This window comes from Puccinia triticina, chromosome 1A, assembly GCF_026914185.1.
Source record: "Puccinia triticina chromosome 1A, complete sequence".
NCBI lineage: Eukaryota > Fungi > Basidiomycota > Pucciniomycetes > Pucciniales > Pucciniaceae > Puccinia > Puccinia triticina.
The window spans coordinates 6,537,050-6,563,973 of NC_070558.1; the positions used below are offsets into that span (position 1 = coordinate 6,537,050).

At 51.2% G+C, this 26,924-nt stretch overlaps 4 protein-coding genes across 4 annotated transcripts; 3 read left to right on the forward strand and 1 right to left on the reverse strand.

Moving 5' to 3' along the window:
• Positions 1–10,830: 10,830 nt before the first annotated feature.
• PtA15_1A718 (uncharacterized protein) lies at positions 10,831–14,377 on the forward strand (the record flags this gene model as incomplete). Its single annotated transcript, XM_053165774.1, has 7 exons — positions 10,831–10,933; positions 11,111–11,847; positions 11,933–11,997; positions 12,072–12,105; positions 12,182–12,230; positions 12,323–13,960; positions 14,055–14,377. The coding sequence occupies 7 exons, from the start codon at positions 10,831–10,833 to the stop codon at positions 14,375–14,377; spliced, it is 2,949 nt and encodes a 982-aa protein (XP_053016932.1).
• A 1,163-nt stretch (positions 14,378–15,540) lies between these two features.
• On the reverse strand, positions 15,541–16,912 carry PtA15_1A719 (uncharacterized protein; the record flags this gene model as incomplete). Its single annotated transcript, XM_053165775.1, has 5 exons — positions 15,541–15,711; positions 15,792–16,337; positions 16,393–16,485; positions 16,560–16,731; positions 16,791–16,912. The coding sequence occupies 5 exons, from the start codon at positions 16,910–16,912 to the stop codon at positions 15,541–15,543; spliced, it is 1,104 nt and encodes a 367-aa protein (XP_053016933.1).
• Positions 16,913–17,191: 279 nt separating this feature from the next.
• On the forward strand, positions 17,192–18,489 carry PtA15_1A720 (uncharacterized protein; the record flags this gene model as incomplete). Its single annotated transcript, XM_053165777.1, has 4 exons — positions 17,192–17,348; positions 17,405–17,828; positions 17,894–18,220; positions 18,288–18,489. The coding sequence occupies 4 exons, from the start codon at positions 17,192–17,194 to the stop codon at positions 18,487–18,489; spliced, it is 1,110 nt and encodes a 369-aa protein (XP_053016934.1).
• A 1,754-nt stretch (positions 18,490–20,243) lies between these two features.
• Positions 20,244–21,623, forward strand: PtA15_1A721 (uncharacterized protein; the record flags this gene model as incomplete). The annotated part of the gene is made up of 9 exons (XM_053165778.1): positions 20,244–20,343; positions 20,418–20,450; positions 20,535–20,674; positions 20,743–20,797; positions 20,864–21,084; positions 21,173–21,282; positions 21,350–21,383; positions 21,469–21,513; positions 21,600–21,623. 9 exons carry the CDS (start codon positions 20,244–20,246, stop codon positions 21,621–21,623), a joined length of 762 nt encoding a protein of 253 aa, XP_053016935.1.
• Positions 21,624–26,924: the final 5,301 nt, after the last annotated feature.

Genomic DNA, 26,924 nt, shown 5'->3' on the forward strand with positions numbered 1-26,924 from the left:
GCCACAAGGATTTACCTGAGAAATTATCTGTTCCTCAGGTCCCATATTCATGGGATCTGATTCCAAGCCTCACCATTGCCTCAAGGTTGAATTCCTTGTCATCTTTTGAGAAACCACACCACATTGGCAACTGCCGCCACATCCTCTGTGACAATTTGTCTGGTTTCACCTTGCAACTTGCTGTTTCTACCATGCACTTCCTAGCCAGTCATAGACAATGGATTCAGCAATATGCTAACTGGTGAGGGACTCCTGTCCGTGCTAGGTGGCGGCAGTCGTGTGAGGGGAAAGTGCTTTGTGAGCTACCCTCTGGTGGTGGTCCGGAGTGATGAGCGGAGGCGGATTGGTGATAGCTTTGGGGGTTGGTGGTTTTGAGATGTTTGCCGGGGTTTGGATCCTTGGCGGTGGTTGTTTTGTTTTGAAGAAAGATGTGGAGTTTCCTCCTGAGAGAGGCAGAAGACTGATGCGGAGCTAGGTGATGATAACTGATGAAGGGGATGCGGAGTTTTCAACTCTGAAGATCTGATCAATAAACCCTCAGTGATGGACCGTATTCTGTGGATCAGAATGCCATGCCTCTCCCATCATCCAAGTTCGGAGGACTTGGACTCCGGGAGGCAATCTGTCACATACATTCCATCATCTCCTTGCACGCCACGCGCACACACACACAAAACAACAGAAAGAAGCAGAGAAACAGAGAAAAGACAACACAAAGAAATAAGGACAAGCACAGTGAGATGAGACAGGAAGAAACCAATCAGAAACTGGGAGAAACAGGGAAAGCAAAAGAGAAGACAGGAAAGCAAAGAAAAGCTCAGGGCAATAAGGGGAAAGCCACAAGAAAACAGGGAATAAACCCACAGCAGGCGCTGTGTTAGGACCAAGAATGATGAAGAGGCTGGGGAATTGAGAGAGAAGGGAAATGGGAAAAGAATTTTGCAAGGATAAATGGAATGAGGGAAGGGGGAAAAGAATCTTAAGAAGGAGGCGAAGTTGGAGGAATGAGCAGGGATGGAGAAGGAACTCTGAACTCTGAATCTTGAGGATCTTGATGCCTTGAGGGTGAATTCTTGAGTCTTTAAGAGTGAGAGGGAAGCTTGAGTCTTGATGATCTTGCTGGCAGCGGTTGTGTTCCTGACTAGCTGACCATAAGAGGGGCCACCACACCGGTCACCTTGGGAATCACTTATGCCTGGCCAAAAAAACCCTCACACCCCCTGTTACCACCAGTTAAGCCCTGAGCCAGTCACCAGTATGCCCAGCCAATTTTTAGTCACATCTGCCACCACATTAGGATAAAGCAGATCGCAGGCACCCTTTTTTTTGGAACAAGCGGGGCAGTACCTGGGTACCAGCAACCACCCCCAAGTACCGCTTTCCCCCACTGGGTTAATTGGGTAACCCCCGGACCCCCGGCCCTTGGCCCGCTTTGAACTGCCCTCAATGACTGACAATAGACCAGTCATTGGCCAGGACAGGTCCTGGTGCAATCATCAAGGGGAGTTGTTACTCCCCTTCATGACAAGTGTGTGCTGTTTGTTGGGGGAGTACTTTCAATGACCATGACCAACCTCTTTGATGACTGGAACAGGTTGATCATTGCTGTTCTGATCATCAAGGACACCTCTTGATGACCTTTTTGATTAAAAAAGCCAGCGGGTACCACTGGTACCCACCTAAAAGACCCATGGTACCTGTCAGGCAGTGCCGGGTGCCTGTTTTTGAAAACACTACACAGGTACCAGTGGTGTAAATGGTACCCAGGTCTGTTTTTACATTCTCTACAGGCTCCTGTTTTGTAGCAAAAAGTGGTGTGGTATCCAGGTACTGCCCACCCCCAGCCGGGGAACTGGGTAGCACAGCCAGCAGCCACCTTTTTCCGGTCATCAAGAGGGTGGTCAGCACCAACACCGTTCCTTGATGGCGGGTCATTTGGGCAATGAGAGGAGCTTGGATGGCCACTACAGCCGGAGGCAATTGAGGGAGTTGTGTACATAATCCTCTTGACAGCTGGCTGTGACCGTTGTGGTGGCCCATTTCGTGGTCAGCTAGTCAGGATCATTGCCGCCGCCAGGATTCTCATCAAGCTTCCAGTTTTCACTTTCATCCCACAAGCCTCAAGAATTCACCTTCACCTCAGTTCCACTTCTCTTACCCCAAACTCTGTTTTCCATTCCTCTTCTCTCTCAGTTCCCCAACCTTCATTTTTCTTGGTCCTAAAACAGCATCTGCTGTGGATTTATTCCCCTGTTTTGTTTATTGTTCCCTTTTTTCTGTTTGTTCCTGTTTGTCTTGAGTTTTCTGTCTTCTTTTTTTTCCCTTTGGTTCTTTTCTTTCTTCCTGTTTCATCCTTTCTTCTGTGTCTTGTTGTCTTTTCTCTGTTTCTCTGCTTCTTTCTGTTGTTTTGTGTGTGTGCGCGCGCGTAGCGCGCGGAGGAGATGATGAAATACATGTGACAGGTCGCCTCTCGGAGTCCAAGTTTGCCAAACTTGGATGATGGGAGAGGCATGGCATTCTGATCCACAGAATACAGTCCATCACTGAGAGTTTATTTATCAGATCTTCAGAGTTGAAAACTCCGCATCCCCTTCATCAGTTATCATCACCTAGCTCCGCATCCGTCTTCCGCCTCTTTCGGGGGGAAAATCCACATCTTTCTTCAAAACAAAACAACCTCCCCCAAAGATCCAAACCATGGATAACATCTCAAAGCCACGAACCCCCAAAGCTATCACCAATCCGCCTCCGCTCATCACTCCGGACCACCAACAGAGGGCAGCTCACAAAGCACTTTCCCCTCACACGACTGCCGCCGCCTAGCACGGACAGGAGTCCCTCACCATTCATTGTGAGAAGTACATGTTATAGATGGCAATTGGCACCCGCCGGGGGGTACCCGTTGCCCTTCATCAGGTGCTTGTTTGCTCTTGCAGGTACCCATAGCGGGCACACATCTATATGCTTCAATATATGATAAAAATAAGCACCCTGTGCCCACCGTCAGGGACAGGCACCTGAAAAGTCAGAAAAGTACCTGCTAAAATGTGACAGGTATTGGCCAGCGGGTGCAAATTGCCATCTCTAGTACCTGTATACTCCTCTTGACTGCCAGATTTTACCAGTCATTGAGAGGAGTGCATCTCCTCTTGATGGCTGGTTGTGACTGGTCATCAAGAGGAGTATACATGTAGTCATCAAGAGGTCAGACTCTCTTGATGGACCTCCCAATGACTGGTCTGTGCCGGCACTCAAGAGGATAGGAAGTCATTCTGCATCCCTTTGGGGCTTGAGAGTGAGTTTCAATGAAAAAAGGTGCTTGATGCAGTGCCGGGTGCCTGATTTTGGGAAAATCACGCGGGTACAGGCGGTGCAACTGGTACCCAGGTCCAATTTTACATTTTCTATTCAAGAGCATGAGGACCAATGTGTCCCTCCCTGATGAGAAGAGTGAATAAGAACTGAAACAGCTTAATGGAACACAGATCAACTTGCTCCAATCTCTAGAAGCATTGTTCTCTATTGTTCTGTTTTTTTTATCATCCTCTGTAGAGAGTGGCCAGTTGCCTTCTCTTAGGTAAATTACCAGAATACTAATTTATTTCATCATTGCTTAAGTTTTTATATGTTAAGGTCAGGGTCTGGGGGAGAAGGGCCGGGTCCGGGTTCTCTAGCTAAGTAGATTGATTGCTAGATGAGGAGAACATGATGATCTCTCTCCCAGCTCTCCCTAAGCTAGGAGAGCCGTGATATTTATCTACAAGTGTGACATGTCCTTGGAGTAGGCCATGGCGCGCGCTGGAGCGGCTCATAACATTATGTTACTACAGATTCTAATGAAATAGATGAATTCTCAGTCTTCTGAATTCTCTCAGAAAATATACCTCAGGACAAGAGTATGTAAGTATAAAATGATAACTGGAAGCCTCAATCAGATGGATCCCGCACCACATCTTCAGTCAAGAAGAATAGCTCCTGCCATTGTTCAAACAAGCAATCATTTGTTTTGCCAACCATGATTTTTTAAGGTGATAATTTTGGGTTGTAAGGGTTTCTGGAGGAATCTTTGAATCAGAACAAAGGAAAGTCAGGTTGGTGGCGGATCAGGGAGGGGGGGATTGGATGGATGCTGGGAAGATGGAAATGTAACAGGCATGTAACAATACAATGAGAAGGCACTCAAAACTTGAAGTACTTGTATCATAAACCTTGTATTTTTTTCAACTTACAAAAAAAGCTGATATTGTGGTTTTGACTCAAGTGGTTACTATAACTCTATTTTTTTGTTGTTTTGATTTTTTTGATAGGGAAATTGGTTTGTATTTGTCCTGGAAGGGTGTGATTGGACGACCATGGAATCCAATTTCCCTTTTGCTATCAGTTGTCATTTGTCAGCAGATCACCCTTGAACAATCAAGCCAGACAATTCTGCTTGTGCTTCTTCAGTCGTTGACTCAGCTTGTATTCACGGCCTTTGGGGCTATATGATTTTCCAGCCTGATTGGCTTGTCTCTGGAACAAACAATGCAAGATTCAAAGGTGGTTGTGAAACCCTTTTGCTGAATGGAGAAGGGTATGAAGGAGGTGCAAGCTCTGCCCTTCTATACTACCAGCTAAGAGAACCTCCAAGCTTGGCTTTGCAAGTTTTAATAAGGTGATAGGAGTTGCTCAAGATGAGTTTGTTTCAGACACCATATAAAGGGTTGTTATTGATATTTAAGGTTTTTTATGAGTATGGTTGTAAGTTTTAAAAGGTGCTGAGTGAATCACTGATCAGTAATAAACTGATGAACTACAAATGGGGGGTAGACAACTCCTTATATAGACAAATGTGAGGGTTTTAGCTCCAGGGCAGCCCTGATTGAGGGGTTTGAGCTGGCCTGGGCTTTGTACAATTTATGCAAGGATTGCATGCATGATGTGGGGAACCATGGCATGTTATCCAATAAAAGAAAACAAAAGTTGAGGTGGAAGTTCTAGAATGCGTAGAACAATGGCACAGACTGCAGGGGCAGTGCTGAATGATGTCATGCAGGTAGCAAACAAAAACAAACTAATATATGCAGTGGATATATAATGGAGTAGGGAAAAGTATGTGTATAGTGGGGAAAGGTGGCTTGAGGTGTGTGACAGGGGTTGACAAGGTGCTACAGGTTGTCCAGAGGGTCTACCTCCAGTGTAGCAGGGGCCCAGTTACACTTCCAGTGGTGACTAGGGGTTATTTTGGCTGTAGAATCTGATTAAGGGGTCTTTTTGGTTTTTTCTTGAGGCCTTCTATGGGTGAAATATACTAGTGAGAGAAAACTTTTGATTTTTCCCATTTTGTATACCACAAAGACCAAGTCCTTCTATAGTCTGGAAGGCAAGCAACTGACCCATGACATAGATTCAAACATTTTGAGTGTTGGCGGACCAATGGGACACTTGAACCACATCAAGAATTACCACTCCCAACCAAACCCTGAATGGCCAACTCCTCAAGAGCATCCTTCAGCTGTTTGATTCAAACTTGGTCCTTGTTCATCCCAACACCTTTCTCACCCATAGGCTTTTCAGGCTCCAGTAAAGCTTCCCCAACCAGGCCGCGGCTGCTTCACTGGGAATGTTCTACAATCTGCTGACAAGACTTGGCAAGCAACCATTGCAGCCACTCTGGAAAAGATTTTTACAGTGGATCAAGCTGACAGGGGCAACACTGGTTGAAAAAGCCAGCAGGGGCAAGGAGGCGGAGGCAAAAAAAGATGCAGGGATGGTCAAAGACTGCTGGATTTTAAGACCAAGCTGGACCGGATTGTTGTCAAATGTTTTGTGTAATATTGGGAGATGTTTTATGCAATCAAGGAGGCATTCAAGAGGTTCATCAACAAAAGTTGCAATAAACCCAACAAACCTTTGGCCAATTTTCTTTACCTTGAGATTCAAACAGCTGGTTGGTTGATGAATGAGGCAGAAATAAATACCTGTCTCAATCATGTCATTATCCTCTTTTGTTACTCTCAGGCTAACACTATCTTTGAGGAGTTCTATAAACACAACCTTGCTAAGCGGCTTTTATTGTCCAAGTCTAGCACAATTGATCTGGAACAGAACATGGTGGTGAAGCTGAAAAAGGTGTGGCAAACAAAATTGATATGACTTTGATTGATTTCCTGGAAACTAATTGTCTTTGGTTTGGACACAAGAATGTGGGCCAGGTTTTACAGCGAAGTCAGAAGTAATGTTCCAAGATTTGGAGACATCAAGTGATTTGAACGGCTTGTATGAGAAGGTGGAGGCGGAAGCAACGCGGCAAGAAGGCGGCCTTGACAACGGGGTAGAGCTGAGAGTGACAGCATTGAAGTCAGGGAGCTGGCCAATTGTGGTGTTCAAAATTGCATGTCACTATTTACATAAAATCATAAAACCAATTTTGGCTGGGAGATGTCAGAGTGCATAAAACTTAAAGTGACATCTCCCAGCCAAAATTGCAGTTTATGATTTTATGTAAAAAAATCTTATGCAATTTTGAATACCATAAATGAGCCAGTCAAACAAGCCAAAATCCTACTGCCCACCCGTTTACATTCCCACCTGACCTGGTTTGAGAGGTTTCATGTGTCTAAATATCTTGGTAGATGCTTGTATTTGGCCCACTCATTGGGCCAGGTTGTCCTTGCTGCCATGGACAAGAAGGACAGGTTGAGTGGGGGCAATTGGAAGGCAGGCTGGGAGACTTGTGAGGCACAAAGGGTCTGAAGGAGGTCTGTCAGCCACAGAGTACATGTCACAGTAACTTACATGTGCCAAGTACCTGCAATTGTTCACATTACATATAGTACATTCCTTTTACACCTTCATTAGGGGGGTTCACAATTGAATTTTATAAAACTTTGGAGGTCAATTTAAGGCCTTTATGAACATAATTTTAAAATTTTGGCAAGATGTCCAGAAAAAGGTGTGACTGATCAATCAGTGCAATTTATCAAATTTTTAAAACTATGTTCATAAACGGGTTAAAATGGGTCCTAAAGTTTTACAAATTTCAATTGTGAACCCCCCTATTAGATATGTATATCATTAGATACAAGCTTAAGAATGTAATCTTGTTATACATTACATTACAGAAAACCATAGCTCAATATAGTTACTCCAATGTACTGTTGTTATAAGAGTTAAGTTAAGTGACTGAAAACAGTAAGATTACAATATAACTTAACATTACTGTACATGTGAAATACGCCCAAGTCAGGTATCAATCATTTATCCCCTGTTACACCTCATTCCCTACTTACATAACATGTTGATTATGATATAAATACATCAAAATTACATGATGTAATATGATTCACAATAGCACTGAATGGAATCATTGATTCCTATGATCAGCTATAGAGATTGCCCGTGGGGGGTACCCGGTATCCGTGGGCGGGTACCCGCCAGCCCTTGGTGGGTACCCGCCCGCGGGTGCCGTGTGCGGGTCCGGGTATGTAAATTTTGGATGGCGGGTACCCGTCCAGGTACCCGCTGCAAAAGGTCTGGAGACGAGCAGTCGCGGACAACCTTTTGCAGCGGGATCATGGCCCCGGTGTCCAGCACATGCTGGACGCTGAGAGAGCATACACTCTTGATGTCTGGCACAGAGCTGACATTGGGAGGGTATATGTGTGCCCTCTCAATGTCCAGTATGTGCTGGACACAGAGAGGGCATCCACTCTTGATGTCCGGCCCAGACCGGGCATCAAGAATTCACACGCAGACATACCCTCTCAATATCCGGCCCAGACCGGGCACCAAGAGGGTATATACACCCTTGATGACGGTCTATGCCGGCTTCAAGGGTGGTGTAAACTCTTGATGACCGGCTAAGACCGGACATTGGGAGGGTATGCACACACCCTCTCGATGTCCAATCTGTGCCGGTCATCAAGACTGTACGCCCTTTCAGTGTCCAGCACAGACCAGACATCAAGAGGGTATACATACACCCTCTTGATACCCGGCACAGGTCAGGCATTGAGAGGGTATATACACCCTTGATGACCGGTCTGTGTTGGTCATCAAGAGGTTACACCACCCTCAAAGCCGGCATAGACCGGCTAGAGGGTTGAATTGTAGGCGGTACCCATGATACCCGCCACGGGTACTGCCGGTACCGGCCCTACGGGTGCCAGGTCTGAGTCCGGGTATCTAAATATGCCCAAAATGACCGCAGGTACCCGCACCCGCCATGGGTACCCAGGTCCACTCGGCGATCTCTAATCAGCTAGTGTACACAGCTACTGATCTGGGATCAGTACTGATCATTACACTGCCCTGATCATTTTGAATGTTGATCTTCATGAGGATCCTCTTGCTTTGAGCGCTTCCAGTTCCCCCCTGGTCCTGAAGCGCCTCCCAGCGCCTCAATTTCCCTCCTGCTCTTTTTCCCTCTATATAAACATGCCCCCCAGGACTCTTTATCCCTCAGAATATTATTACAGCAAAGTTTAACCCATACTATAGTTAAACAGTGCTTTCATTCTCACCCATCTTTCAATTCAGGAATAACATCAACTCTTGATTACCCTTACCTTTGTGTAGGTAAAACCACGTACCCAAGTCAAGTTCTTCCTTGGATGCCTATTAACACCTTGTGTTGATCTGGATGCTCCTTCATTGAGCAAGCCTCTCAGTCAAGATTACTGATAGAGTGAAACCTTTTACAGGTCTTACCACAAACCCATTGGCCCATCCTTGGCACTTTACACTATCATATTGCTAGTAACAACCCTCTCAGACATGGTTAGTTACTTACAGGCTGACAAGGTTGGGGGTTGCTAATTTTGTTATTGTTGTTGGATGGACTTTGTCTGCTAACAGTTGCGGAGGATGACCAGAAGAAGTGGCGTCAGCAGCGGGGGCCACGTGTGGCCATGGCTAAATGACTGATCCTATATCAGTATGTGCATGGAGACAGTGAGTGATACTGGACCAGCCTAGTTTAAGAGCCCTCACAACTTGGACTGCAAAGGATAGTGGTGACAATAGTAGAAGGGACATCAATGTTGTTGGAAGCAGGTCAGTATGGTGATGGTAGCACTGGCAACTTGTACATAACAAGCAGGGCACCAGCAACGTGCGGTTGGGGGTGTCCAGCATTGAGTGCTGGTGGCATCCCAGCATGTTTTTTTAAAGCAGAGCAAGTTGCACTGGTTTTTCCCCCCAGGAGATCTGTTTTTTTCCTACCCCCTGACCACGTTATTAGGTCCTCCCTGGACACCTTTAACAACCAGCCCACTTTTGCTTATTGCTATGGCACAGCTGGAGGGTCATCCACAGGGCCTTTGGGCATTTGGGGATTTTCAACTTGTGCCTTTGTTTAACTGTTGTGTGCACTATTTTTTGTTGTACATTATCTTTTTAAAAAAACACCCCAAAACTTAGATCCAGAGGTTTAGGATTTTGTGGATTTAAGAAAGTGGGATAATTCATTTTGGTGAATCAAGCCTGTCTGGGTACTTGCCCAAGTTCCAGGCATAAATCAAAAAGCTTGCATGCCCAGGCCAAGCCCCAAGTGCCCGTGGCCTAGACACAAGGCCCATTTGGCACATAGCCAAGTTTAGGGTGTCCAGGGACAAGTCCTGCTTGGTCGATGCTCAAGAAAGGGTGCCACACACAACAAGCAATGCACCACCATGGGCTGGCACACTGATAAATGCACCCCACAGCTCAGGGGTGTATCACTCTGCATAACTGCAGAGTATTCACCCTGTCTGCCTGTATCTTCATCAACCTGGCTACATAACAGGATCTCTGATCATGCATGATTGACTTCTGGTCAACAACAAATAATTAACAGGAAGAAAAAATGGTCAAGAGATGAAAAAAGGTGAACAGAGAAAAGAAACAGTTCTCCTCACCATACTCAAGAGGCCTGCTAGCTGTGTTGGTATTTGTTATGTGTTTGTGAGGGGTGATAGGTGGCTGGAGCAGCTCAAAGCCAATGGATGCAATTGGCCCAGCAGCTGTGTAGGCTCACCCAGGGCTTGGCTCTGTGCCAAGATTTGGGCCCCACAGAAAACACCCAATCAAGCCCCCTGTGCAAATGCTCAAGCTTGTGTGGCAAATGCCAAGCAGGACTGGGCTAAGTGCCCAGATGAGCTTGATCTACCTTATCAGGTAACAACTTATCTACAATTTTCTCATTTGTGCTACATGTTATCACTAGGTGATCTTTTGATACACTCTCCAGAGAGTGCCATGCAGTAATTTTTTTCCATAACTGTGCTGAAGGCCTTTAGTGAGTTTAGTGTGACAAAAAATGATCAATTATGGAACCAATCTGTAAACTATTTTGAATTTGTCAGTATCTCATCCAGAAAGCAACCAGAACTCATCCAGGATTCAGCTAGAACTCAAATGGAACTAATCACAGAGGAAAAGAAATACATTTTGGGAGGAAGCCAAAAATTTGAATTGGACTGCCATCCCTTGTTTCTTCTGTAACTTGACTAAGTCCGGCCTCCCTTGGAGACGTTGAAGCACCTCCACCTTTGGACTAAGTTAAGTTTGGTTCCGCAAGGACCCCCCGAATCTGATTATGGAGTGAGACTAAGTTAAGGTAGAGTAGGAAGATGCCTTGTGCAATTACAAACAGTCAGTTCAAGTTCCTCCGTGGTGGAATACATCCAGGGCCTTTGCCCGCCGAGTTTCATGATCAGTTCCTCCTCAATGGTATTCGTCCGTCAACATAGATATGTATCCATGTTTGAGGCAATCGAAAGGAAGGAAAATTACAGAGTTTCACACTGTTTCATCCACTTTTGAATTCTTGTGACTCATTATGCCCACGTCCTCGTTATAGAAAATCGCATGCATATCGATGTCTTACGTGTCTTGACTTCACGTTTTAAGAATTCTGCCCGCCTGAACCTCAAGGGCACTGCCCCTCACTTCTACGACAATGATGGATACTGTTCGTAGGGTGTATGTGGAGAGCTTCGCGTTCCAAACTTCCTTTTCGGCGCGGCCAGTAAGTTATATCTGCCGTCGAGTTTGCGCCGCTTCCGTTCCGTCTATCATTGGTGCTTTTCCAAGATGCCGTCTTCTAAGTCATCGCTCACACTTATTCGATTCATTTACTTTCTTGCAGCTTATGAGGCTGTTCATGCCGGCCGTCTTTACCCGCGCGCGCTCGCCGCAGAATCATTGACTCCATTGCACGACGTATGGCCGGAAGTACAGGAGCTCCCCAAGAATTCCTCCCCCGCAAAGCAACTCAAGAAGGCAGGGTCGAAAGTGGAGTCAAAACTCCCAAAAACTGAAGGACGACCGCCCGGAGCAAGCAATGTGCAAGGCACTGACCCCCAAGAGGCATTGGCACTCTCTCCCCCAACGTCAATACCTGCTACTCAGCCAATACATTCCGTTTCTCTGCCCACGGATTCCTCCCCTTTGACCCAACTCAACGAGGGAAGGTCGGAAGTCACTACTTCCGAAGTGGAGTCAGCAAAAACTGGAGGACCACCGCCCGGAGCAAGCGATGCGCAAAGCACTGGCCCTCAGGAGTCTTTGCCATTCCCTCCCCCATTGCCAACACCTACGCCTCCGGTCACCAATCATGTTACTACTCAGCCAATACATACCGGTTCTTCTCCCAAATATTCCTCCCCTCCCTCCCCTGTGGTCCAACTCAATAAGCCAAGTTCGGAAGTGGAGCCCTTGATCCAACTCAACGAAGCAAGGTCGGACGTGGAACCCTTGATCCAACTCAACGAGGCAAAGTCGGGAGCAGAGTCACCACAAAAAACGGGAGGACCAGCACGCGGCACTGACTCGGCATTTTCGTCCCAAGAGCCTGCGCCTCAGTCGAAGCCTAAACTGACAATCGTAAGTGTGATTCAACCTGGGGCTCCAGGCTTTCTGCCAAACGTAATCACCGATAGATGAAACTCATGCAATTCGACTCGCATAGGTTAACAAATCAAAACTCACGTTAAAAAAGTACTTTAAGCGCATACAAAAAAACCTCTACCAAGTGTAAGCAAATGTTTGAAGATTTGTCCACTTGATATACTTCCCGGCTAATGTTTTGAGCCGCTTGACGGGACTAGCCTTGCTTGGTTCAATGTTGCAGGTTACAAAATTGTAAGCGATGCATTCATCATGTTGCACGCGACATGAGCATATTTTTAGCTGTCACTGACCACATTTGGAACTGCAGAGAATGCGATTCCTTCGCCCTGCCACCCCAGAAGAATTACAAAGATATAGTAAGTGGTCATGTTGCTTCTCTCACTTGACGGCCCACCCAAAGTTTTGTTTCCCTTCAGTTGGTGATTTGAATCACTCTCCTTTTCGTCAGCCGAAGTAAGAGATCAACTCTCCGGTTTACTTGCTACACACCAAGCCCTCAAGCTGAACGATAAAGAGGTACTAGACGCAAACACCTTGGCCAAGCGGCTCGACAAAAAACTATCCCCGCCCGTCAACCCGTACAAGTCCCCACCTGCAAAATCTGAGTATAAAGACTATTTGGCAAGATTGGAGTCACGATATAAATTGGACTATGATCTTGAAGATCTGCGCCAACGATGGACATCGCAACCTATCAAACTTTCCCAGGGATTAACTTCCGCCGAAGGCGTTACTGAGAATCGGCTGAACATCGCACTCTCAAACTTGAACCGCCAGAATTACCTCGCGGAGTATGACAAACGTTGTCGGAATGTTATTCAAGATCTCCAACCTCAGCTTACACAATGGCAGGAGCAGCCGAAAGGATATTTCCCGTCCACGGACTCACTGCAGTATTTCCCATCTTTTTATCACGATAGGAATCCTCGCCAGCCCTACTGGGGCAAGAAGTTCTTTGTTCAAGCTCGAACTGCCCAGCTTCAGTTAGCGCAAGGTGCCGAATTTCCATTATCTCCAGTCAAGACGCCTCTGACGCCTTTGGGGGAGCTTTTGCGAGACACGCCTTCCAGTATCCCACTGGAGGAACTCTTGCACGACTGGACGATAGCGGAAGGATTTGGTGCAATGCTAGATTCTGTAAGCCAAGCAGCCAGGACTCTTCTCGTGAATGAACTTCAAGAGCCACTTTCTGTCGCGCTCAACAAGCCGTTAGAGTTGGAACCTTTCTTAAAATCGATCTTCGCAAGCACCAGCAAAGAAGACATTGCGTGGCGCGAAAAGCTCTTTCAGGATTTCTATGGCTCGTCGGCGACTCCGTCCATGTTATTTGAACAGCTGAAGGGTATTCCCGACGAGCAAGTCCGTTTACGCTCTGCCTTTGAAAATCATTCAGGCCTGCTTGCCTTCTTGGACAAGGCAGACCGGAAAAGCCTCGAACAGGCTTCATCAGATCCCGCAAAGTTGGCGGAGGCCCTGACTTGGATCGAAAGCCGCTCCGAAGCAGGAAGTAAAGTGTCAGAAGAATTGCAAGATTTCAGAAACGAAGCCCTCAAGCCCGATTACGATGTCGAACGGCCATTTGTTGAAAACTTGCACAAACAAGGCATAATTGATCAATCGACTCGACAGCAACTGAATCCACCCGGCGGGCTGTCTCGTCAAAAGTTTCTGAATGCGCTCGGGACGAAGGAAGATTTCACGAGACAACTGATGACGAATCTGGAAAATGACCTGTTAAAAACACTGGCCCCCTCGGAAGGAAACCCGCCGGGAACTGTCGCAAGGACCACCGAACACCTCGCCCAGTTGCACGTTGAAAAGCTTCACAAGCAGGCCGAGTCCGAGTACTTCAAACCCGGCCTGTTTCAAAATCCTCCAAAGTACGAGTTTCTTCCAGCACTGAGGGTATTCGACCCGCAAGAGGTGAGGAAGCTTGCCAAGCTTTCCGACCACAAGGAAATGCTCTTCAAGGCCTACATCCAGGCTCGTCTGCCACATTTCGAGCTTCCCAAGGTGCAATACAAATCAGAGATGGACAAGTTTTTGAGTCAAATCAAAATCCCGCAACCCGGAGCACACCCCGCGGGTAAGTAGTGCAGTGGCCAAAGCCGGACGCTAGACGAGTGTAACTAACAATCTTCCGTTTCCATCTTCGGGCCGAATTTGGCTTCCTGTCCCAGCTCGAACCGACAAGCGGAGTGTGCTCCATAGTCTGCCCAACTTCGACGAACGCCTGTCTGTCTTTTACCTGGAGCCGCTCAAAGCGGCGGACGCGCGATTGGACGGAACCCCATACGCACGTCTGACCGACAAATCGCGGCGACAGCTCAATGCGCTGGCTTCCGAAGCTTACCTGCGCCGGCACCAACTCGACCAAACGCCCCAACTGCGCCTCCAGTGGAGTGCCGACATCGCCCAGTTCGAGAAAACACACTTGCGACAGATCCCGGTGATCCTCCAAGTCATGGAATCCTTCTTGCGCCAGGCAAAGGCTGCCAGTTGAAGACTCGCAGCAAGAGGCGATCCGGACGACCGAAACCTGGGCAGCGAGCTGTCCTACCTCATCCTTCTCAACCCAAAATTGGGTCTTATCTTCTATTCATTCATCCTACCTTATTGTTTTGTTAGCGGATTCTTCGAATAATCACCCTTCATTGGTCCCCCAGACCAACCATCTATGCATAGAAACGCAGTTGTATCGACGCCAGCACTGCTCAGAAGACCCGCAGAAATGAGTAGCTATTTCATATTAATCCATTGATTGATTCCTCTGTCATTTCGTGCATAAACTTTTCGAACAAATTACCGTGATTTGTCTCCCACCAGAGACCGCCCAGCCCAACATCCTAGGGACAAGTGTCAGATTGGCGCGGAGAGGCTAGTCGTTCAGTCCACTCCGCGGGCTTCCGCACAGCGACAATGAGAAGCGAACAAGCATGCTATGTCGAGTCAGAACACACGAGCAGAACCTGAGTTGAATTTTCTTTGCATGATAATGTGCGCACTGCGCGGTATTCCAGACCCACTTGTCCCCGTCCCTCTGCACGCTCAAACGCCCGCTCGGGCGAAGCATGCCGATACACACAATGGCCGCACATCGATACGCTGCGCTCCACCGCCGTGTGTATCTTGTTTCTTGAGTGGCTTACCGGACGTGCTTTTGTGCGACGGCGCTGCCGAAGACGACATGTCCCAGCCCGGTGCACGGCCGGTGGAGCGTATGAGCTTGAGCGGCCACCACGGCGCCCCGAAACGACACTCCACATGTCCCGGGGGGGGGGGGGGGGGGGGGGGGGAGGAATAAAGCCGGGTGGGCCAGGGCCCCTCTCCCTGTCTCTGCAGATCCCGGGAGGATACAGCCCGCCCCCAAAAAAAGACTCGTCGCCAGGCCCTGGCTCATGTGGAGCGTCCTCTCCGTCCTGCCCTGCCCTCCCGCGGTCCGGGGAGAGTAGGGGCGGGGGGAGGGGACAGGATGCAGGACGCAATCAAAAACAGGGCGGGGCTTTTCTCGGGCCGGGAAGGCTGCTGGATTGGCGCAGTTTCTGGCAGGGAAGGGGGGTTTATTTTTTGGCTTCGCGGCCCAGTTAGTTAGGGGACGGATGGCTGGTACTAGACGATGGCAGAAGGCGATCTTAGTGGACTGAGAGAGAGAGAGAGAGTAGGGGACTAGAGCTTGTTGAAGCAGTAGTCGAACCAGAGCTTGAAGGGCACGGTCCAGTCGGGCTTCCGGGCCACGCCGTCGATCAGCTCGCCGATCCGATTCCGGCCGTTCTTGTCGGTGTTTCCGGCGTGGAGGATGATCTTGGAGATCCTGGACAGCTGGCTCCTCGCCGGAGTCTGCACGATCACCAAAAAAAAAAAGGGGGGAGGGGGGGTTGAGTACGAGGAGGGGTTGAGTGAGATGGGGGGCAGCTTACGGCGGCGAGGAAGAGGGGGACGAGGCCGGGCTGGACGGAGGCTCTGGCGAGAGGGGCGCGGCGGGAGAAGATGTGGCTGTGGATGGCTGCGGCGTTCTTGTGGGCTCTGAAGTCGGCGGGGGCGGAGTGTCGGTGGGAGGGGTCGAGGGAGATGACTTCTCTGGCGGCGACGAGCTCGGACCAGGCGAGGAAGACGAGGTTGAGGAGCGAGCGCGCGGCGGGCTGCTGGAGCTCCTCGTCTGCCGGGCGGCGGGGGGAGAAGAGGCGGAGGAGGGCCTCGTCGGGACACTCGAGCAGCTCCGGGGGCACGATGTGGGTCTGGCGGTGGCGGACGTAGAAGGGCATGCGCTTGAGCAGCCGGACGACGGTGAGGAAGGTGGCCAGATGGGCCAGAGCGTGGTCGAGCGTGCCCAGCGGCACGTCGGCCGGCCCGGCGGTGCTCGTCAGCAGCTGGGCCAGCAGGGCCAGCCCCGCGTAGGTCGTCGAGCGCGAATGGGCGGCCAGGGCGTCGAGGTGGGCGAAGCGCGGGTCGAGGCAGTGGGACTCCTGCAGGGCCCGCTGGGTCAGCGAGGGGTGTGCGCTGGCTGGGGAGGGCACTTACGGCGGCGTTGATGATCCGGGTGAAGTAGTACTTGGACAGCCTGTGCTGGGCGATGAGCGGCTGGAGGGCCTGGATGAGCGGATGGGAGGTGTGCTGGGCAGCAAAAAAGAAGAGAGGATGTCAGCGAGCGTGGAGTGTGTGTAGGCAGAGAGGGGGGGCACGCCGACCTGGGGGGGGTGGAAGCAGCCGTCGATGGCGTCCCTCCACCACTGGAAGCGGATCCGGGCGATCGCCGGGTTGCCGCCGGCGCCGTCGCCGATGGCGAGGATGTCGGCCTGGAAGGCGGCGAGGGCGAGGAAGCCGGGCTGGGCGGGGCGGGGCCAGAAGGGCAGCTGGAGCCTGCCCAGTGCCAGGGCGTCAGTCTCGGGCTGCTCGGCTTCGGGCGCTGCTCGGCTCACACTGCCTCCGGGTGGCGCCGCTGGAGCATCGCCAGACTCTCCGCCAGCCCGTCCGCCGCACGCGACGAGCCCTGCCGGACCAGCCCCGGCGTCCGTCGGCCTCGGAGTGTCCGCTTCATCATCTTGCGTCGTTGGGGGGGTGGGTGGGGGTGTGGAGAACCAGGTGTACGAGAGACAAAGAAGATGATGATTCACAAGGCCTCAGGGTCCGGGATGAGGGAGATGGCGCGACTGCGGCGAGTGTCAGAGTGCGTGCAACAGGACGGAGCGGGCGCCAGCGGGGCAGAAGGCGGTGCAGGCTCATCTCGCTAACTTACAGACGGCTGCCGAACTCGGTATGCACACACAACTCCCGCTCCTCGGCAAGTCGCAGCCCAGCACTCCACCCTCCACGAACCACGATGGACGCACACAGGGCCAGCTCACACCAGGAACTCATCACCCACCCCGGCCGAACAGCACACACCCAGCATGCCTTCGGCGCAGACTCCGACGACGACGACGACGAGCACGGCAGCGCCAGCGACGACGACGGCCTGGGCTTCCAAGTCTACAAAGGTACCCCCATCGCCCTTTCTCTCTCAAACCCCTCACTGACCAGCATCTCGCAACAGACCAGGCCTCGCATGCGCGCTATGCCGATGCCACCTCCGCACCCTCCACGCCCGGCGCCCAGCCTCACAGCATGGCCCCGGCCCAGCAGCCGCCCCGGGCCGCGCCCGTCTGCCGCTACCCGCCCGAGGAGCACCCGCCCATCCAGCACTCCAACACGGCCTACAAGCCCGCCCCCGCCGACCTCGTCCACATGCCCGCGCTCGGCGACGACTGGACCAAGGACGAGTCCCGGCGCGACAAGCACTGGGAGGGCAAGGACTCCCTCGCCAATAAACATAAGTGGCGCGGCCGCAAACACAAGCTCCTCCTCACCCAGGCCGCCGTCGGCGCCGGGCTCAGAGCCTTCCTCGCCGGCAGACGCCGCCTCGGCGGCTGGTTCTCCCGCTTCATGGCCCTCGGCCTTTTGCTCGTCCTGCTGCTCCTGTACGTCCCCACCCCCCTTCTCTCTCTGTGTCTTGGGGAAAGCTGAGAAGGGGCTGCACACACAGGGCGACGCTGCTGGCCTATTTCCTCGTCCCCCGGGTCCCCGAGCTGGCCTACAACAACGCTCAGACCTTCGAGGGCGACAGCGGCCCCGGGCTGAGCTTCCAGACCCTCGACCCCGTCCGCTTCGCCTTCGCCGCCAGGATCAACCTCGCCATGCAAGCCAAGACCTCCCACGTCCGTCCCCGCACCCAAGCCATCTCCGTCATCATCAAGGACCTCTCGTCCGCAGCCGCCCCCGTCGAGGTCGCCCGCGGCACAACCACCCAGTCCGTCGCCATCGACACCAAGGACTACACCCCGTTCGCCGTCGACCTCGCCTTCCGATACTCGTCTGTCCCCCCTCGCTCGCCCCCAAAACACTTCCTCTCTGATCCCCTGCCGGTGCGTCTTTTGTAGGGCTAGCTCGAGCAAGGATCCCGTCTGGACGGCCTGGCACGAGGCCTGTGGCCACAAGTGGCCCGGCAAGGAGGACCGGCCCACCCTCCAGATCGGCATCATCGTCCAATGGTCGCTCAAGGGCAGGCTCGGAACCTTCGAGGAACGCACGATCCTCAACGACTTCCGGTGTCCCGTCGAGCTCCCCGCAAACGCCGCTTGACCCCTCTTTCTTGCCCGTCCTCGCCCTCTCGTCTTCTTCTGCATCGTCTTTCTCTCGGCCTTCCTCTCGCTTGCGTCTGCCCTCTCCTACCAGCACCTCTATCGCCATCCCCGACGCTCGGGGCCTCGTCATTCTTATCTGACCCGGGCGCAAAAATACCATCGGCCCACCCCGCTTCCGCGCCGTGCCCGTCGCCCATCTCTTTCCCCGCAACCCCCTGTGCTCTGTTGTTTTTGTTGTCCGAGTCGTCTTCGCATTCTCCTCCCCCGGGTTTATTTATCGTCTTACCTTGATGGCGTACTGTGTATCTGCAACGATGTGTGCCTTTGGATGTACGCAGGTGGCCGATGCGTCTGGCTGGCCCTGCCGCCTGGCCGCCTCCTGCCTCCTGCCGCCAGCAAGACGTTTCTCCTTGCTGCTTGCCGTCAACTGCCGTGTCGGGCCCGAGCCCCGCCGGGCGCGACACGCAAAGCAGCGACACAGCCCCGTCGCTGTGTCGCCTGTTGGGTGCCCACCAGGCCCTGCCCATCCGGCCACTCAAAGAGCGGCCCACTTTGCCCGCGCACAGGCACACGGCCATCCCGGCACGTCCCCCCTGAGATGCTTCTGTGCGAGAACGTGTGCCGGCTCCCCCCCATATCCGCCAGCCTCTGGCGCCGTCGCAGCAGCGCCGCGGCGGCCCGAAGGGACGCCCGTTATGTGCGAGCACAAAGCCCGCCAACAGACTCTGAGTAGCGGCACCCCTAAACGCCGCAAGCCCGGCTTGTCTGGGGCCCGGTCGCGCGGCGCCGGCATGGGCGAAGGCGAGGCGCCCGTCACTGTCGTCGCCAACAGCGCTGTCTGTATGTACATAACTTCTTCTTGTTCCCACCCCTTATGGCATCAAGTATCATCCATTGGATAGGCGCTTTTCCTGGTTATATCTTCGAGTCTATCGGGAATTTCCCTGCAGCTTGCAATGCTTGCTCCTTTTTCCCCGGAAATGCGGGGCGGTGGAGACCTGCATCAGCTGCTGCTGGGCACAGAGCCTCCCAGCTGGGCAAATTTACATCTTTTTATGCATGCATCCGTCACACTGTCCTGATCATCTACTTGGCGATATAAGGAAATGATTGATATCGAACAAGATTTATTTCTGTATGTCGGCTTGGTTGGAATCAATTAATGGCCGAAGTCATTAAGGAGCCTGCCTGGTGCTCACCAGCCCGTGCCCTAAAAGCCTGGCCGGCCGGCGCCATATCGAGCTGGAGTTTATCTCACGGGTGGTCATGGATGAGTGCATAGCCTGGCGTCGGAAAGGAGCCTCGAAAATTGGGCAGCCACTCCGAAGCCACTGTGCTGTGGTCTTAAGCTATAGTCCCCAAGGCTGGGGTTGTAGGTCGTGTACCCCAAGGGTCATGCAGGGGGAGGGCCTTGGACTGAAGGATGGCCGGACGCGGCATATGGTCTGCCCGAATTTCTGCTGTGTAAAAGACATGCAACTCAGAGTGCAGTCTCTTGGGAAATTCGCGCGGACAAGCCCGCCGGTCCCTAGGATTGAATCGCCCCGCTGAGGGTTGGTAGCTGAGTCCAGCGCTGGCCTGCAGGAGCAGGGCGTCTTCAGAGGCGCTCAAGGCCGAGAGAATCGCGTATAAATAGAGGCTGGTTTGCTCCGTTTTGGCTGTCTTCCCATCACCTCCTCAGCCAGCTCCTCTAGTCACCACCAGAAGACACAACCTCGTCCAATAAGACTTCCCATCCACCTCCTCGACATCATGAAACAATTCATTGCAGTCTCCATCGCCCAGTTGTGCTTAGCTTCGGGCATCTTTGCCAGGACCTTCACCATCAGAAACAACTGCCCCTTCACGATCTGTTGAGTTTTTCTGCTCGGGAATCTGATCCTGGGCATGCTTCCTGACCCTTTTCACGACTTTCTGGACACACAGGGCCAGCGCATTTCACGAACCCCGATTCGCCGAGTAAGCGGTCCTAGCTATGTTGATTTGGCATGTTGCCCAGGTTACTATCCTTTGATGCTGAGGTTTTATGAATCCGACAAACAGCCAAGCTCACGAGCCAAGCAGCCGGCTGGGAGGCCCCCAAGCGCAGCCAGAAGAGCTTCCAGGTCCCTGATCGCTGGGCGGGAAGATTCTGGGGCAGAAGAAACTGCGACTTCTCTAAACAAGGCCCTGCTTCGTGTGCCGTGAGTGGCGACTGTTTCTGCGGGAGAAATCATAGTGTCCCGGGGTGCTTACCATGTCTGAGCTCTAGACCGGAGGCTGCAACGGAGGCTTGGTATGTGACGCGCGCACTGGATCCGGAGTTCGTGAGTACTCGCCTTGAGGGTGGCGCTTTATCACATACTCACGGACTGGGATCGTCTGCTCTCCAGCTCCTGCGACTCTGGCCGAATTCAAGTTGAACGGCGATGGCGGGAAAGACTACTACGATGTCTCGAACGTGGACGGCAGCAACTTGCCCGTGTTGATCAGCAACAACAAGGGGTGCCCCACCCCGTCCTGCAAGCAAGACTTGAACCCGGGCTGTCCCGAAGACAAGATGAAAGTCAAGGACGGAAGGGGCACAGTCATCGGCTGTCTCTCTGCCTGCCAGGTACGGGTCCGCATCAGCGCTATCCCCCCGTTCAACCAACCACGCCTTCACACATCCCGTCATGTTTTGTTCTTTTTTCTCTATGCAGGCTAACTTGGACGGGAACCACGGCAATTCGGCCAATTGCTGCACCGGCAGCCACGGCAAACCGGAGACCTGCCCCAAGAACGGAGTCAAGCACTACAACTACTTCAAAGGGTCCGCAATCTTTACGCGTGTGTGACGCAGAACTGATTGGCTGATGTGCGTGCTAACCCTTTTGCAGCAAATGTCCGGATGCTTATGCGTATGCCTATGATGTAAGACTCCATCCACCCGAGATATGCAGGTGTAATGATGCTAGAAACCTGATCCTGTTTATTTCTTTCTCTCTGAGGGCCACAGGAAAGCAGCCAAAGCGCGCTCTGGACTTGCAACAAGGGCGCAGACGTAAGTGAAGCTGAAGCTCAAACCACCCAAGTCCTTGTGATCTTCCTCGGCGATCTCTGACTCGCTCCTTGCCTTACACACACCAGTATACCGTCACTTTCTGTCCTTGAACTCCCGAGGCGTCGTTCTCTCCGCGCTCCGAAGCTTGGCCGAAAGGGACGCAGTGAATTCTTTACATGTCATAGGATGAGAGAAGTCGGGGCTCGGCATCTTGTCTGCAGTGTTTGTTTTGTAACTTCCTATCTGTCTGCTGTCTGCTGTCTGCTCTCCAAAGTGCGAATCCACGGAATGAAACCGGAATGTACATTCTGATCTGTTTGTTTTACTTGATGAGGGCTTGAGCCTTGAGATTGAATTTGGGTCGTTAGTTGGTGCTCCAACCATCCTGACCTCAACTGAGAAGAGGGCCAAGTCGAACTTAACGCAGTCCCTCCGAGGAGGTCGCGCGCAGCGCGACCTCCGCAGGAGGGACTTGCCCGCAAGCGGTGAATGTTGGCACAGGAGGAACTTGATTTTTTGCCAAATTCCCAAAATTTCCAGTAATCCGCCAGTCCCTCCCTCAACTTAGCAAATTCTTTCCTTTTTTTTGACCAAATGAAAGATCTCCATGTTTCGGAGAGGACCACATTTTCAAAAAATTTATTATCCAATTTCTTCAACCTGTAATTGGAGCAGTAAATCATCCAACTCCCTTCTTAGGTGGAGGGTTGAGTAAATCTATAAAGCGCCCTCGGATAGGCTTGAAACCTTTTTTTACCTTCAAGGTTAGACAGATTGGTGACACATCATGTTCAGTTTTCTTAGCTAATCTTGCTTTGTACGTTGACCTCATTCAACTGTCAGTGAGCGTGTGAGTTTATGGTCTCTCAGGTTTCCAGTGCATTCCTTGATCATTTTTGCCTTTGAAGCACCCGGATAAGTAAGAATGTAGGGCTGAAGGAATGGGGAAAGGATAGGAATGAAGCCATGCTTCTTAGGTATCATTTGATGCAACACACCATGTAGGAAACCTTTGAGGTGGGGGTTTAAAACTGATTCAAAAATAAAGACCTGGCATTGAGGCAGCTTTTCTGTTCCTGCCACCCCAGCTTTCACCGCTCAGGTGTAAGTCCCTCCTGCGGAGGGCCCTTCGGGCCCCCCTCGGAGGGACTTTGATAAGTTCGGGGCCAAGTCCAACTTGAAAGAACCAACAGCCAAGAAATTTCTGCGGCGTGTCTCCAGCGGCAAGCCGGTCAATTGTTGCGCTTTCACCCTCTGGCGACGGGGCCAATGAAGCTTGAGGTATATGCACCAAACCGCCGGGGACGGTCTCCAAGCCGGCACAAGGTGGTGCTGACTGGGACTCGGGGTTTGTTCAGTCATCCGCGGTGGAGGCACTTTTTGACTTCAATTTTTACATGAATCAGCATCAGCTCTCATTTTTTTCTTGCTGATGGGTGATAGATGGATGGAGATAAGAGCTCCAAAGGCTCGCCTCAATCCGGGAGCAACACACGTGCTTTGCAAAAGGGGGGATGAGGTTACCGGCGAGACGGCCTGGCCGGTATGGTTTCACCATATAATAGGCCAAAAGGGATCTTGCGTGGCCCATTGGAGAGTCAAAACCGTCAGGGCTGCACCGCCCCCACTTGGGCTGTCCCGCTTCCGGAGCTTCACGGAACTCACCACTCCCTGCCCTAACTTAGCAAAGTCCCTCCCCATGCGGGAGGTCGGAGTTCAGAGCTCAGGTGGTGGTCCGGGGGGTAACTCATTTGGGTGGAGCTTAAGTTTGGCTGGTGGCAAAGCCACACCTCCCGCAGGGAGGGACTTAGGACTAAAGCAATGGTTTGGGTGGGAGACCACCCACCAAAAAGTGATGGAAAATCACTCTTTGAATTTTGTAGCCTGCAGCTTCAACGCTGCCCCCCCCCCCCCCATTATTGGGACTTAAGGACATACATACATGATTGATTATTTAAGCTCTTCACCTGATCAAGATACCATCAAGGGATTTTCTGACTGATTTTTGAAAAAAGTGGCAAGCCTCAAGACCACCCTCTTCTTGGGCGGTGCCTGGCCCCGCGTGTCCAAGCGGAGAAATTTGCTTTTCTCTTTATTCTCCTTTGCTTTTTTGTTTGAGTGACTCTCTTCAAAAACGGAGTCAATAGAAAGACAGACAGGATGCATTCGCACCCATCAATGCTTGGAACTTCATATGTAGCTCGCAAAACGAGCGAGCTACATCCTCTCAAAGTTGAACCAGATTTCTGCCCGATGCTCTCAGGCGAGCACCCCCACATAAGGTCTAAGTCCCTCCCTGCGGTCGGCGGCACTGTGCTCCCCACTCAGCCCCGCAGAGGAGGGACTTTGTTAAGTTAGCTCCCCGCCCCGCTTCAGCATGTACAGCTGATGTGTAAAAGCTTGCTGTTTTCCGCGCGTGTGCATTTTTTTTTTTTGACCCAAATTATTTTTTTCACCCCCAAATTTTTTTTCCCCCGGCGCGGAAGCCCTGGTCACCCCCCGACCTCCTCAGCTCACCAACAACCCCGGCCGCAAACCATTGATACCGCCAACGATCGATCCCGCTAAACCTTGGCCGCATACAGTTGGAACCATCCAGTGAAAAAAATAGATCAACTGGTGAGTGTATCTTCCAATTTGATTCAGCATTCAGAAGATATTGCTAAATCTCATCTCCGTGTACTGGTTTTTTTTTGTGATCTGTAGAAATGGGTTATCGGAAGTACTCTGCAGAGTTTAAATACTCAGTTATCAGAGCCGCACTCGATGGGAAGACTCTAGATGAGATCAACACCTCATTAGCGTCTTCAATCAGTGTAGACTCTCTTTGTCAATGGACAAGTCTGTACGAAAGGACGCAAGCCGTTGTATGTGATCCCTCCACGTATCAAACCCAAGGCCGGCCATTTGAATTACTGGACGAAGATCTTGATTTCATCAAGAAGATGATTGCCAAAAAAACCACTGTGTATCTCGACAAAATCCAGCAGGCTTTAGTCGAGGAGCATGGGATATCGGTCTGCCTAAAAACTATTTCTAAAACCCTTCACAAGCGACTAAAGATGTCCAAAAAGACCATTAGAACTGTAAACTCACGACAGGACCCCAAAGCCAGGGCTTTTTACATCTCGCTGATCAGTTGTGTGCCAACCTCATATCTGGTATCTACAGGCACATAATTTCAATCTGCTGTACTGATCGGCACCTTTTCTAATTTGAGGTCTTTCTTTCTTTCTCTCTTAGATGAATTGGGGGTCTTGCTTGAGGTAGCAATGCAAACCAGAGGCTGGGCTCCGGTTGGCCAGAGAACCCCAAGGGTGCCGCGGGAGAGGAGCACCCATCAGTACAATGTCATCCCAGCTATTGCCTCCGATGGCTTGGTAGCGCACATGGTCCAGGAAGAAACGATGAATCGGGCATCATTTGAATTTTTCCTCGAACACATTCTGGTCAGCAAAGGATATATTTATTGTTTGTCCTTGGCTTGTTTGCTGATGGAAGTTTTTTTGTCAGGTCCCATCAATGAATCCCTTTCCAGGACCTTGTAGTGTGCTTGTCATGGACAACGCACAGATTCACCACCACGGTCGCATCGAAGAGATAGTTGAGGCACGCGGGTGTCTTTTACAGTATCTTCTGGCTTATTCACCCGATTTAAACCCGATTGAGAAGGGCTTTGCGGTTTATAAGTCGGCTTTGCAACGCAACAAGGATCTACTTACGGGTGGCAAGGAGGACTACGAGGTCATTGAAGCTTTTGTTAGTTTTGTTTTTACAGCCGACTTGACTCGCAAACTTTTTCTTGGCGCGGGTTATTTTGTCCATCAATCTGTAATACATTCAAAGTTAACATCTCCTACTACAATCATTTGCCAAAACAGCCTGATTTCATTTTGATGCTCTCTGATTTAAGTTGTGATATTCTAATTAAAAAAAACATGTGGCAATCAATTGATAAACACAATTTTATTTGGACTCAAATGATTGTGGAGCTATGATCTGAAGTAATCTCGGCAAAACAGGTGGCCAAACCCTATGAAAAGTGTGCTCTCAAGTTGCCATTTGGAACTTGAACCTCACTCGCAACAGTCCCCAAAAATTGTGTGAAAATTTTCATTTCTGGCGGAAAAAAATAATACTCCACATTCTTGGGGGAGGTAGAGCTAGAGATAGAGCACCAGGAAAAAAAAGTAGTCAGTTGATGACAACTGACATAACACAGCTCTGGTTTCAGCTCTGAAGCTACTCTATCTGCTAGTGCAGGGCTGGCTGGCACACAGCTCAGTGCCCATTTTGGCACAGCTGAACAAGCACTTCTGTGCACACTCAGTTGGTGCAGTTCAGTGCTCATTGTGGTGCAGCTTGTGTACAAGGACACACTCTCCTTTGATGGCCCCCCGATGTACCAGAACACCACTAGTGTCACGCGGACCCTCGCGTACAGGGCTGTATGGGAGGTCAGGTGACAGAACCAGACTACAGTCGGCCATGGTCTACCCCCCCTCCCCAACCTACCTGCTTCCCATCCCAGGAAATCCCCTCCGCTTTCCATCCGCCCTCAGCGGATCAAGGATGGAACATCCCCTCCCTGACCCACACACGTACAGATCCCACCTCATTGAGAGCCTCTCGGAGAGCAGGTATACATCACTGCCAATGTGATTGCATCGGATGGCTGTATCCGCGCTTATGTCGGGCGGATTGAACCAATGTTACATTGGTCCAAGCGCCCGACACAACGTCCATGCAATATTACATCGGCAATGGTTGATATTACATCGGCAGGGTCCGGTTTGAAAAGGACCCCAGGTGATGTTATATTGCTGGACCCCCACCGACGCAACCCGGCATCGATGCTATGTCGACCGGGTTGGCAACCAACTCAAAGGGCCCCCAACGCATCATCAGCCCAATGCGATGTTACAGCTATGTTTGTAAAGGTTGCGGTTCCCCCCGTTTTTTTTTTTTTTTTTTTTCCACTTTCCCCCCTCCCCGAATTTTTTTTTCACCCACCGATGATCAGCGGGGAGCAGTTGGTCCCCCGCCAGTTGTTTGTACGATTGGCCGGCTGATACACCTCGCCGCTGTGGAACTCCGACCGGTGCTGGGCCGTCGGCAGTTACTGGAAGGGAGAGTTGCGCTGTGCGCTGCCTTCGTGGTGATCCGGAAAAGAGTCGTGGATTTGAGTTATAGCTTTGAGGGGGGGGGATTTATGTTGAGAGGCGACGAGGTTTAGATCCTTGTTGGCGGTGGTTTGTGTTGAAAGATCAGGGGAAAAGAAGTGATTTCGGAAGGGAACCGGCGTTAGGGGCCAGAAGGGAAGTTGTGATCAGGGAGAGGGTTTTGCGACTCCGGACTCGGCGGCTGAGAGCTTGAAACTCAGAAGGCACGCGGGGAAGTGATCAATAAGC